Raw genomic sequence first — 12,504 nt, 5'->3', positions numbered from 1 at the left:
GATAATAATAACACAAACAGAGCTCTGGTATCAGAATATCGGCAGATATCCAAATTCAGGTATCTGGATCGGCTCTGAAGTAAAAAATTGTGGATCTGTGCATCCTAATAAATCAACAACAGAACCAGAGCTGGGTTAATGCATGGGGTTGTTTGGGCTGGAGACCAGCTTTCAGAGTCAGATGGGGCTTCAAATTATTGTCCCTTAAAGTGTTTTGGAGAACAAACATAGCAGGAACACAATTAATGAATGCTTGCGTGCAGTGGTAAGACTATATGCAGTTGAAAGATTGAACATTCCATCTTCAGCAGTCTTTGTTTAATTGCCGTCTGAATCTTCACCACTAGATGTTACTAATTCCTCTACATTCTACTGCACTGTATCTTTAAGTAGTTAAAATTATTGTTTTTGAATAATTTCTTGTCTGTTTGGACAACTGTTCGATGTTCTTTCCCTTTCACTGGTGCATGTTACTGAACTTTGTGCTGACCTTTCTTGTTCTGTTGTGTAATCTGAGCTATTTGTGCTTCAGATGTACGATTACAGTCTGGATATGTGGAGTTTGGGTTGTATGCTGGCCAGCATGATCTTCAGGAAGGAACCCTTCTTCCATGGCCATGACAACTATGACCAGGTACACAAAAATACAATCAGCTGATCAAAGTCAAACTACTTGCCACTTCCAGCGGCTGAGTAGGGACATTCAAAACATGGACATGTCTTTAGGTCCGTCCTGTGTCTCCTGTGTACAGGCCTGCAGACACGGTTGGGGTCATTCCATCTGAAATCACCCAGTTTTGGAAAAAAAATTCCTAGGTCACGCCTCAGCTTTATTCTGTCAATTTTATGTTAATCACATTCCAAAGGTAGGGCGAAATGCCAAATATTAGGTCTGTATCTTGAAAATGTTTGAAGTTACAGCCTTTGGATATTTATGGACCTTTTTACATATGAAAACTGTGTTTTCTACCAACTTAGCATGTTAATAATGGGCTCCCTATATGCATCACAGCTTTGAAACTGCTCATGCCAGGCTATCTTTTGGTGTAGGTTTGGGAGATTGTGGCAGGTTTGGTGTATCCAGGGCTGTGAAAACTCTGCGGGATTCCACGGATTTCATCATGGGGAGGGAGGTGGGGTGTTAGCGATGTACTCTTTAATGAACATCACTGAGTTTTTAAAATGCTTATCGCAAAGTGTTCTCTTTTTTTTACAACGTTGTGTAAGTTTTATAAGTCTACGGACACTGATCTGTGTGTTACAGATAGAAATCAGTTTCCTCGGATCCGCGAAGTTTCACGGAGGAAAAATGCCACTCAAAGCGTAGCTGTTACGACACTTGTCATAAAGCAGGACTGGTTGGTTGCTGCGGCGACGCTGTGTGGCTCTTGTGCGACGCTTAAGCTAAACTTAGCATGTGGACATCCCAAACCTTTAGAGCTTTCAAGTTTTTAAAAGATTTGTGCAGCATGTCTGTGTCACGGACCGCCGTTGCACAGAGAGAAGATGGCGGGAAAGACTGTTTCAACAAGTCTTATAAGGACAATCCGTGGAATTGTCGCTGGCTTCATCAACACACCTGAAAGATAAAAGAAACGGGAAAAGTGAACTGTGCCCTCTCAGGAAAACACGGTAAGAATTTTTCTCTCCCTGGAAAATAAACGTTCTGCTGTTCAAACAGGATTTTAGACAGGATTATGTGACTTTTTTCACTAATCTAGACTTTCTTTCATTGTAAAAAAGACATTGTGGCTTTGAATGGATTTAGGCTGTGACTTTTTACTATAAGGTATGTTATTGATATTTTACCATGACTTTCCAAATATTCTACAAGCTTTAGCTGTGGTTTTTGAAATGCTGTAACAGTCTTTTCAGTCTTCATAAATTTCATGTAGTTTTAATTGTTCTGAGTTAATGCATAATTTGGTTTACAATTAAAAGGAAAATCATTCCAGGTCCTACTTCCATGTCATATTCTGTTATTTGAACATCATCATTGACAGTTCAAATAAAAGGTTGAATGTAGGATCATTTAAATATTCACTAATTTTTGAGATTTGTTCTTCCAGGAGATGCTGAAAAAGTATCATTAGATAAAAATTTAATTCTGGGGAGCTGTACCCCCCAGACCTCCTGCAGATTTTCCTTAGATTTCACAATTTTCATTTCACAGCCCTGTGTATCTAGTGTGATCTACCTTCCACAAAGGCCTCAAAATGGTAGAAAACCCAAGATTGAACATGCCGTTCATATCTTTGCTTAGTTCAGAATCAAAGAAATATACCAGTTACGGCTATAGAACTTTTTGTATCATGGTTTGTGATATAATGGAACAGATCTACACATTGAAATGATACACCAGGTTGTTTTAACAAAATTTATAGTTGTTTAAAAGAAATGCTAATTTTAAAAACGTGTTGAAATATACCGATTTTTGTCACCCCAGATGCCAGTGTGGATAGTTGACTGTCGATTCATATTTTTACCATATATTCGTACGTCTCAAGATGATATGGTGTTAATATGTTAACATGGTGTGACAAATTTCCAAAGGCTGTAACTTCAAATGTTTGCGAGATACAGACCTAATATTTAGCGTTTCACCATAACGTTGTAATAGGAATAACATAAAAAACTGGCAGAATGGAACTGAGGGGTGACCTGGGAGCCTCTGGGTGACTTGGAATGGAATGACCCAGTTTAAAAACTTCACTGGTGTGTTTGTGTCACCAGAAATACTTCAGTTCATGCTGAAATCAAATGCAGGAAGTGGCTTTTTGCAATAGAATGCATGCACAAAGTTGATCACTCTTCTTTTTAGTAGTGAAGTAGTACTGAGTTCAGTTTATTTTGTTTATATAGCACCAAATCACAACAAAGCTGCCTCAAGGTGCCTCACACAAGTAAGGTCTAACCTTACCAACCCCTAGAGCAAGTACACAGGTGACAGTGGTAAGGAAAAGCTCCCTCTGATATTTAGGAAGAAACCTCAAGCAGGCCAGACTGAAAGGGGTGACCCTCTGCTTAGGCCATTCTAACAGGTACAAGGTTTTTGCAAAGTTTTACAAAGCTGAAAAAAACAGAAGGTAGGAAAACAAACATAGCAGCAAAAGAAAAGAAGATAAGTTTGATGAGAAGTCCACGCAGGCATTTTCACCATCCAGCATTCCTCATGCCATCAGTGGGCCTGTTCCTGTAACAACATCCATTCCAAACGCAGACTGCAGTGTGCAGCACCAGCTTACATGGAAAACAATACAAAAACTGAGACTTTTTTGTCTGGTGACTGCGAATATCTGGTGTATACGATGCCGGTTTAGGTGAGTTTTACTGTACATGGGACTGAACAATAAATTTACCTCTCAAAACTTTGACGATGAAGTCGGCTTCCATCCCACACAACTTATTTTATTTTCCCAAAAGTTTCTGTACATCTTGAAGCCCTTGCTGTGTCTATTTGTGCATCCAAATGCACAACAACCCGGAATTTTCAGCGAATAAATAAATAAAATAGCTGGATTTACATGCAAATAGATTAACAGCAAATGATATTTTGAACCCAAAATGGCACCATGAGTCACTTGACCCCCCCCCACCCCCGACACGTCATACGGTGACTCTACCAGCCACTAGCCCTAAGCTTCACGAACAGACCCCAAATTTATGATGAACTTGATGAAGTGGACACACTTGTTGTAAATAACCAAAGATCTTCTTATGGGACCGTGCCGTTATAAATGATTTGATGGTTATTTTCTGTAAGTGGTCCAACACATGGTGCACATTTGAGCAAAAGGGGGTTCCTTCTTTGTTGTCCTGTAGTTGGTGAGAATAGCCAAGGTGCTGGGGACTGAAGACCTGTATGACTACATTGATAAGTACAACATTGAGCTGGAGCCTCGCTTCAATGACATTCTGGGAAGGTAAGTGCTGTTACTTCATTCACACCGAATGCAGAAGAAAGCAGCAGTGTTCTGGAATATCAGTACAGCTTCTCTCAACTCATGTCCGTTGATTGGAAGTACACTTACAAAAGTGACAGCAGTATTTCCATCTATGATCTGTGACTGCTCATTTTGTAAACGCCAGAGGAAAAAAGTAGGTTTTTTAAAGAGGATTTAAACGTCTGTAGTTCCTTTCATTTTATTAATGCATGTTACAGAAAGAGAAGCAAAACCATCAGGTTTTAAGATGACACACAGTCGTCATGGAGAATGCAAAAGTAAAAGGTGATGGTGTTATTGTACTGCACTGCGCTGTGGAGCAGGATCATTCTGACAGGATTTTAAGTGGCTGATCATCTCGATTTTCTCTCAAATGCCATCAGAACGTCTTGAATGCTGTTGGGATGCCGTAAGATTATTTATATATTTATTAATTTATATAGCACCAAATCACGACTAATCGCCTCAAGGCGCTTCACAAACATTTAAAAGCAGAATAAAATGAAATAAGATTAACACACAATAAAAAATTAACCAGAAAAAGGTAAAAAGTAAAATAAAAAAAGACACACAATCATAAAATACTAATGATAAAACAGGGAGAACAAATGTCTTCAGCCTGGCTTTAAAAGTCTCCACAGAGTCAGACTGTCGTATCTGCGCAGGCAGATCATTCCACAGAGCTGGGGCGCGGTGATAGAAAGCTCTGTAACCCCCTGACTTTTTCTTCACCCTCGGGACACACAATAGTCCTGTACCCTGTGAACGCAGAACCCTAGCCGGCACATAGGACTCAACCAGGCCAGCCAGATGGGGGGGGTACCAGTCTGTGATAAGTTTTATAGGCCAATAGTAATACTTTAAAATCCAATCTCAGAGACTGGAAGCCAGTGAAAGGATGCCAGAACCGGCGTAATGTGGTCAAACCTTCTGCTTCGTGTCAGAAGTCTGGCAGCAGCATTTTGAACCAGTTGAAGACCCCTGATGCTGGACTTTGGTAAACCAGAAAACAAAGCATTACAGTAATCCAATCTAGAAGAAACAAAAGCATGAATCAGAGTCTCAGCATCAGCCATAGACAAGATGGGATGAATCTTTGCTGTATTTCTTAGATGGAAGCAGTCCTCGTAATGTCCCTAATGTGGAGGTCAAAGGACAAGGTAGGATCAAAAATTACCCCAAGGTTCCTCACTATGTCAGTATGATGTATAACACATGAACCTAGGCTAAGCGCAACCTGGTCAAATTGATGCTGATGTCTTGCTGGACCAAGAACCATCATTTCAGTCTTATCAGAGTTCAAAAGTAGAAAGTTGCTAGACATCCAACTTCTCACTCCTGCGAGACACTCCTGTAAAGATTTTATGTGGACAGGATTTGCAGCAGCTATCGGCGTATACAACTGAGTGTCATCAGCATAGCAATGAAAAGCAACTTCTAAACGCCACAAAATGTTCCCAAGGGGTGCCATATACAGGGGAAAAAAGCAGGGGATCCAGAATGGATCCCTGCAGAACCCCGAACTTCATGGCCCTAAAATCAGAGGTAGTGTCATTGCACAAAACACAGTGGGAACGACCAGACAGATAAGACGTCAACCACGCAAGAGCAGTTCCAGTAATCCCGAAACAGTTTACTAGCCTATCAAGTACAATATGATGATCAACGGTGTCAAACGCAGCATTGCATTTAGAATGCAATTTGATATTTCTCCACTACGACTGCACCTCGAATGTTTGGGGCATGAGCTAAACATTTGGGCTGGCCACAAGAATGGTTCCGACTGTTTGGATTGCATTCAGAATACAGTCACTGTTCCGGAATGTACTTAGAATTTTCACTCAGACGGGATTCCGGCTCATTCCGCCTTAGGGGGACTTCATCCAACAAACATGTCAGTGTTGTCAATTTTTGTTAAAGGCAAAGAAAAGGTGAAAAGGTGCAAAAGAAAATACAAATACAATACACATTAAGTAGTACAGTTAAATGGGGGGGGGTTGAGAAAATAGTTATCAAAAAACCCTCCAGAATGCATTCCTGGACATCAAAAACTGAACCCCCCCCCCCCCCCCCATTTTGCACAGGCCTGAGATTTTAATTAGTGCTGAATGAAGTAAAAGCTTTAAGCCTCGGTCCCACCAAACAATGAAAGCTGAAGGAGCCACGCATGGGTGTGGGGTGATTATTTGAAGAATGACCCACGTTTTCATCTTAACACATATCCACTATGAAGGTGCCTCTCTGTACCCCGCATGCTGCCGCGTAGCAGCCTCTAGTGAGCCACGACCAACCTGTCATTACAGCCTCGAATGGCTCTCATCAGCCACACTAAGCCACGTAGTGCCATGATAACGCCATGTTGGCGCATGTTTAGGCATGAGTTTGGTCCAAACCTCCAGCCCTCCCACACCTGGTCCCTTCAAAGTGTGGGTTTTCAATTCACAGCAGCATTTAAAGATGTCCCTTCTTTTTTTTTTTTTAACGCAGTCCAAAAATAGACACTCCATCACAGTTCCGCAGTTGTGCGCTGTGCGCCAGGCTGCAGTCCACCTGTAATGCACCAGACCAGCTAGACCCGAACCACAGGTTCCTGGAGAGCCGCCTCTGTGCTCCTCGCTGGCTCCGCGGCTCTCTAGCTTTTTTTTTTGTGGCTTTAAACACACAAAACTTTGTCTGTTTATTTCTGCAAAATCGCTCTTTTGCACGTGCGCTGCTGTTGTCCTTTCATGGACAGCCGCCTCTCTGCTCTTTCTGGCTTCCATTCCATCCATGGCTTGCTGGCTTTATTTTTTCCCTGGCTTTAAGCACAATCATTTTTACAACATGATTCCACTTTTGACTTTGTTTGTCTGTTTATTTCTGCAAAAACGCTTTTTTGCGCGCGGTGCCGTTCTGCATACAGAATGAGGTGACCGTTTTATTATATACACCTGTGGATCATTTTCAATATATATATATTTCTTTATTTCTTCCGCAGCTTACAAGTCACCGTGATACAACTTTTAACTTTGTGTTATGTCTTCAAAGTCGGTACGCACAGCTCCTGCTCTTAGCTGCTCCACTGGAGTTATCTTCCATGGCTTTAAACACACATCCACTTTCACACAGTCATCCAAATTTTAACTTTGTGTTCGTCCAATATTGACTGAAATATCACTCTTTTGTGAGCTGGCGTTCTGCCTAAATGCTTGTTTGAAGCGTGATGATGAGTCACTGCGTCATTGCGCACACACAGCGGAGCTCATGTGATACATTAATTCCAGAAGTGATTACAGGTATTTTCGGCATCCAAGGTTTGACAGAATGATTAATCCGCTACAAAATAATTATTTTATATAGAGTCCAGCGCACAGAGCAGATGGAATTTGGTGCGCAAAGAGGACACCCACTCCAAAAATAGCCTCTCAGGTCCTGCCTCAGTGCACACACACAGTGATCCATTAACAAGATATTAAATCAACATACTTTACATACAACAGACATCAACATACAGACATACTTTTATAGCAAGGAACTGTTTTATCAAGCTATAAAAAACATTAAAAATAATTACCTTAAGCTGTTCAAAATACATCCCACATGGAGCAGGAAAGAGAGGGGAAAAAAGTGTCCAGATGAAACAGTCCTCTGTGATGCCAGAAGTGATTAGAAGTGTTTTCAACATCCAAGGTTTGGCAGAAAATAATTAATCCACTACAAAATATATAGAGTCCAGCGCACAGAGCAGGCGCAAGAGGAGGAGCCGCTCCAAAAATAGCCTCTCAGGTCCTGTGAAGGTGCCAGGCGCACGGATAATGGACTTTTGCAGACTTGAAAGCACCACGCAAATGCCTCTAAGCCGTCGCAGTAACTCGAACACAAATTGCACCACACTGTTGTTGCTAAATTTTGAACATCTTGAAATTAGCGCCACGCTCAGAGAGGAGCCTCGTTAACTGAAGATAATGCCTCTAAGAGCCACTCTGAGCCACTATAATGCCATGATAGCTCACGAAACAAAAAAAAAACAGGGTGCGTGGCTCCTTCTTCACTCGGTGGGACCGAGGCTTTAGAAACACTGTCCCCTTAAATTGTTTATCCTGAAGTATTTAAATAATGTGTAGATTAAAGACTTTCTATAATTTGATGGCCGTGTTTGAAAAGAGCAGCAATAGTTAGTAACAGAAATATAATCATGTTCAGCAGAGAACAATTCGGTGTTTTCTTAGGTGTCTCCACCTTGTTTACCTTTTAAATCCTAGGACACGATCGCAAAAGAGTTTCTTCAAAAAGGTAGATGGTGAACAGCTTGTAATTTGGCTTTTTTTTTTTTTTTGCTTTAATCCTTGTATTTGTGTGGTTACCACAGCTGTCTCAACTCTACACTAGTTTCCTTGTGAAATGACGGGATTGATCCATGTTATCACTGACGACGGGTAACTTGCCCAAATTGAGCTACTTTTGTTTGTTCTTTGTTCTTTCCTGGAAGACATTCTCGAAAGCGGTGGGAGCGATTTGTCCACAGTGAGAACCAGCACCTGGTCAGCCAAGAGGCGTTGGATTTCCTGGACAAGCTGCTGCGATATGACCACCAGGCTCGTCTTACCGCCAGAGAGGCCATGGATCACCCTTACTTCTGTAAGCCAGCGCAGATTTTTATAACCACTGTAAACTTAACAGTGATGGCAGCATCATCACTTCTAAGAATGTGCTGTATTTAATGACTGTAGATGAGTCATTATTAATTAACCCCCCCTTCCCCAAACAGTCCCTATTGTGAATGATCAGTCTCGTGTTGCCGGATCAGCTAGCCTGCCCAGTGGGAACACGGTCGTCAGCACAGCCAGCATGATCACTGGTGAGAACACAAACACCACTACCAGCTAAGGTGGCAGAACTCCCCCCCCCCCCATTCAAAATAGTAGAATAACACTGTTGTTCGTTTGTGCCAGAAAAGTTAGGTCAACCTGTAACTTACATCTTTTTTTGTTTTGTTTTTTTTACCTAAATGGGAGCAAAATCAACTCTTAACCCATTGTATAAACTGAGATTTTTATTTTTTTTTTTGCTGTTTTTAACTCATAACTCCAAAACATTTAGTTACACATAGTCCAAACTATACCATTGTGTAGTCCTTATAATCAGACAGTGTGGTATTCCTCTCTATATGATTGTAGCATTTTTACATTTTGACCCTTGTGTAATCGTACCTAGCTACATCTTACACTCTGGGATGGCTATCAGACTTTTTTTTTGTTTTCATATCCCTTTAGATTGGTGACCAAAATCCAAAGTTTTGTCACTCTGGGCGTCAGTGACTAACCTGTCTGACCCATGGACTACAAGCGCCTTGGGGCAACTGTTTGTTGTGATTTGGCGCTATATAAAATGATTGATTGACTTGTGAGTGCGTGCCAAAATCAAGAGCTGTGGTCTCTGCGAGGCTGCCTTTTTCTTCTTTTTTTTTTTTTTTTTTTTTAATCGTTATTTACAAACTTTAATTACAATCAGCTGGTTTATTCAGAAGCTGGAACAAATATGTGGTTGGACTTTTACTTTCTGAAGCCGGAGTTTTTCCACCTCTGGATTTTACCATTACTGCATTAAAATTGACAGGAAATTTAAAAACAAGACACCATGGCACAAAATTACATTTATAAAACTGCAATTGATCCGCGCCTCACATGCGTTCTGCACCTTGGGGAGGTGGGGTGCACATTGATTACAGATCAACCGTGACCCGTTACACCACTAAACAGGTCATTTTTCATTGTTAACAACACCATCAATAATATACTTAATTGAATGATAGAACAGAATTTTAGCATTTTACTAGTAGTAGCTTTAAAAAGTTATTTTTTTGTGAGGTTATGCATTAAGTTCTGTCAATCACACATTATTCCCATTTACCTCAGTAAAATGGGTTGACTATCTCTTGTTGCTTGTCTTTTCTCGTTTGTTTTTATCAATGGAGTTGGTGGTAAAATGTGTCAGTTTATAACAGCATCCCACAATTCTCCCCAATTTAATGATTTAAGCCAGGGCTCGCCCAATTTGAGACCATTGGACAGTATTTGGCCCTCACTACCTCTGTGATGGCCCGCCATGGCAATCAATTACTTTTAAGCAGATGAAAGCCCAGTGTTATATTTGTTTTGAGATTTTATTTTAGATTTGGACTGTTAGTTGTTTTAAAATCTAATGCTTTTAGTTATAATGTAATTGTACACATACAACTGACACTGATTATTGATGTTTGGCCTGTGGGCCTCCATCCAGGTATTTTTGTGGCCCATCAAAGTAAAGGCACCTCTGATCTCAGACATTGATTTGTTAATTAAAACAAAAGGAAACTGAGGTTTCAGTTTCCAAACACAGTGTAGAATATGACCGTGCATTCACAATTTTTTTTTTTTTTTTTTTCCCACTTTAGAACAGATGGCTTATATATTTAGGTTTAAATGAGTTGTTGCTGGTACATTTTGCTATGAAATGTGGCCATGTTGTTTCAGGATCTAACGTGGTGATATTGTCCCTGTAATCTGCTCCCTCTGTTAATTTTCCTGCTGTCTGACTTCTTTAGGTATCTCTGCCTTGCCAGCCTCCACTGCCCTGGGTCCACTTACTGGCTCACCGGTCCTGTCTGCTGCCACTAACGCCATGAGCACGCCGGTGCCCACTGCTGCTGGTGCCCCACAGTGACAGCCTGCTCAAACCTGAACCCGCCGTCCTTTGCCAACAACTTCCCCCTCTCCCCTTCCCCAACACCCAAACTGGGGGAGAAACCACACAGGTGCCACTCCGTCAACCCTCGCCACATCTGATTGATCTCGGTGCATCGACTACTCGCCAACCTCCCGGCAAAAGCCCATGGTCAAAGAAAAGTTTTTCTTGTTCCTTGTCCTCCCTGAACGGATGTCAACCAATACCTGAAATGAATGTTCATGTAAATGAAATATACAGGTGTTTTTTACTTTTCCCTACAGACTGTAGTGATAATTAAGGATTTGTGTGCGGTGAATTTGAGTGTGTGTCGACCTTGGCTGTGTGTTTTAGTTTGGAGTGTGAAGGCATTGATGGGAAATTGAACAGGAGGCCTCTCAGAGGTCGGCCACTTGGACCAAATGCAGTATCTTCTGAGTAATGTACTACTGCTGCATCGTTCAAAAAAGTTCCCCAAGAAGTCCAAACGGATGAAGTGTACCCAGCATTTGGAAGCGTTTGGTGCTGTTCTGTGCTCTCGGATGATGTGAACACCCGACAGTTTTGCCTTTCTTGCGGTCCAGTTCAGTGACTTTCTCTCCTCCTGAAATGTTTGGGGCTCCCAAGTGGTTCGGTTGAAGAACCCAGGTAAGGTTCCTTCAGGTGGATTCTCAAAACGTGCTGCTTTTCAGTTCCTTGAATTATTTCAAGTGGCTTTTCTTGAATTACTTCAAGACATAACCAAAGTTTTCTCCCGTTGGTTGAAAGAAGCGACTGGCTGACCTGGTTTCGTTACCCCAGGTTGGCGTTAACATAACCTCAGTGAGACTCGCTAACCATCTACAGGTGGTTCAAGAACAGTTTTTCTGAGTGATTCGCGATCAATACCTCGGTATTTCGGCTTTCACCAACACGTGCAGCGTGCGTACTGGAGTTGAAACGCTGACTTGCATTTGAAGGGTAGTATTTTCTGCTGTGATTTGGTGCCAGAGTTTGGAAGTGTAAATTTTAGACTTTGCTGTACATATGCATCTTTTTTTCCATTTAAAAACCTGAAAATGCAAATAAATCAAAACATGTATACACTGACTTGAATGGAGCAGTTTGAGTCCCTATGTCACTGTATATATTTTTATGTCCTCATGTAGAAGACTAGTATTTGAAAATATTTGTGTAAATAAACACGTTTTATTTATAAGGCACGTCTGACTGCTTTCTATGCACTATAAATGTTGCTGTTACACGAGGATTTGCATTAAAGACAGCAGCGGTCAGAACTAGATTTGCCCCCCTGTTGGGTATTTTCTCCTCCAAACATTTTTAAACCTTTAACAAGACAAACAGAGTCAAGAAACACCAGTGAGACAGAAAGTCAAATATTACGCGCGGAGTGCGGCCAGGCTGTACACCAAGGCTACACTAAAGTCTGGCCTGCTTTTCCGCTCTTTTTATTAAGAGACGCCCTCATCACATAAACAAGAAACTTGTCCTAAGGGTGGGGGTAATGACGCAAGACAAGTTTCTTCCCATAACATAAACGCATACGTCAAGTGCAGCTGTAAGGAAGAACACTTCAGGTCAGCACATCTCATTCGTCTGTTGCAGTTATCAGCTGTTTTGCATCTGCCTGGAACACTAAGCATCACAATCAGTCAAAATTCAACCTTCAGTTCTTTTACTCCCAGTCGTTAGCGGCTACGAAAACAAAGTTATGTTATAACAATAAGTACATCCAGTCCTTCATTCCCAGTTCAGATTGACCCCAGAGTGCTAAAACAAAATTGAATTCTCAGGATTGCATTAAGACAGGTGCAAAACAGCACATCTCCGTTCTCATGAGAAAGAAGACAAAGCTAAAACAAGGTTGAATAACACGTAC

At 41.3% G+C, this 12,504-nt stretch overlaps 1 protein-coding gene across 3 annotated transcripts in view; it reads left to right on the top strand.

Moving 5' to 3' along the window:
• csnk2a4 (casein kinase 2, alpha 4 polypeptide) overlaps positions 1 to 11,825 on the top strand; it is a 31,693-nt gene extending 19,868 nt beyond the window's left edge. For 2 of the 3 annotated variants that reach the window (XM_034167323.1, XM_034167321.1), the window contains exons 9-13: positions 533 to 634; positions 3,823 to 3,923; positions 8,413 to 8,561; positions 8,692 to 8,781; positions 10,507 to 10,625. In XM_034167323.1, the coding sequence (XP_034023214.1) occupies positions 533 to 634; positions 3,823 to 3,923; positions 8,413 to 8,561; positions 8,692 to 8,781; positions 10,507 to 10,625 (561 nt within the window). Of the gene's footprint in view, positions 1 to 532; positions 635 to 3,822; positions 3,924 to 8,412; positions 8,562 to 8,691; positions 8,782 to 10,506 lie in introns of all 3 variants that reach the window. The other variant, XM_034167322.1, reaches the window with a different exon arrangement.
• The last annotated feature ends 679 nt before the right edge of the window (positions 11,826 to 12,504 follow it).

Source organism: Thalassophryne amazonica, chromosome 3, assembly GCF_902500255.1.
Source record: "Thalassophryne amazonica chromosome 3, fThaAma1.1, whole genome shotgun sequence".
In the NCBI taxonomy this organism is placed as follows: domain Eukaryota; kingdom Metazoa; phylum Chordata; class Actinopteri; order Batrachoidiformes; family Batrachoididae; genus Thalassophryne; species Thalassophryne amazonica.
The sequence above is the reverse complement of the archived record's forward strand: the minus strand, read 5'-3'. Positions and strand labels throughout refer to the sequence as shown.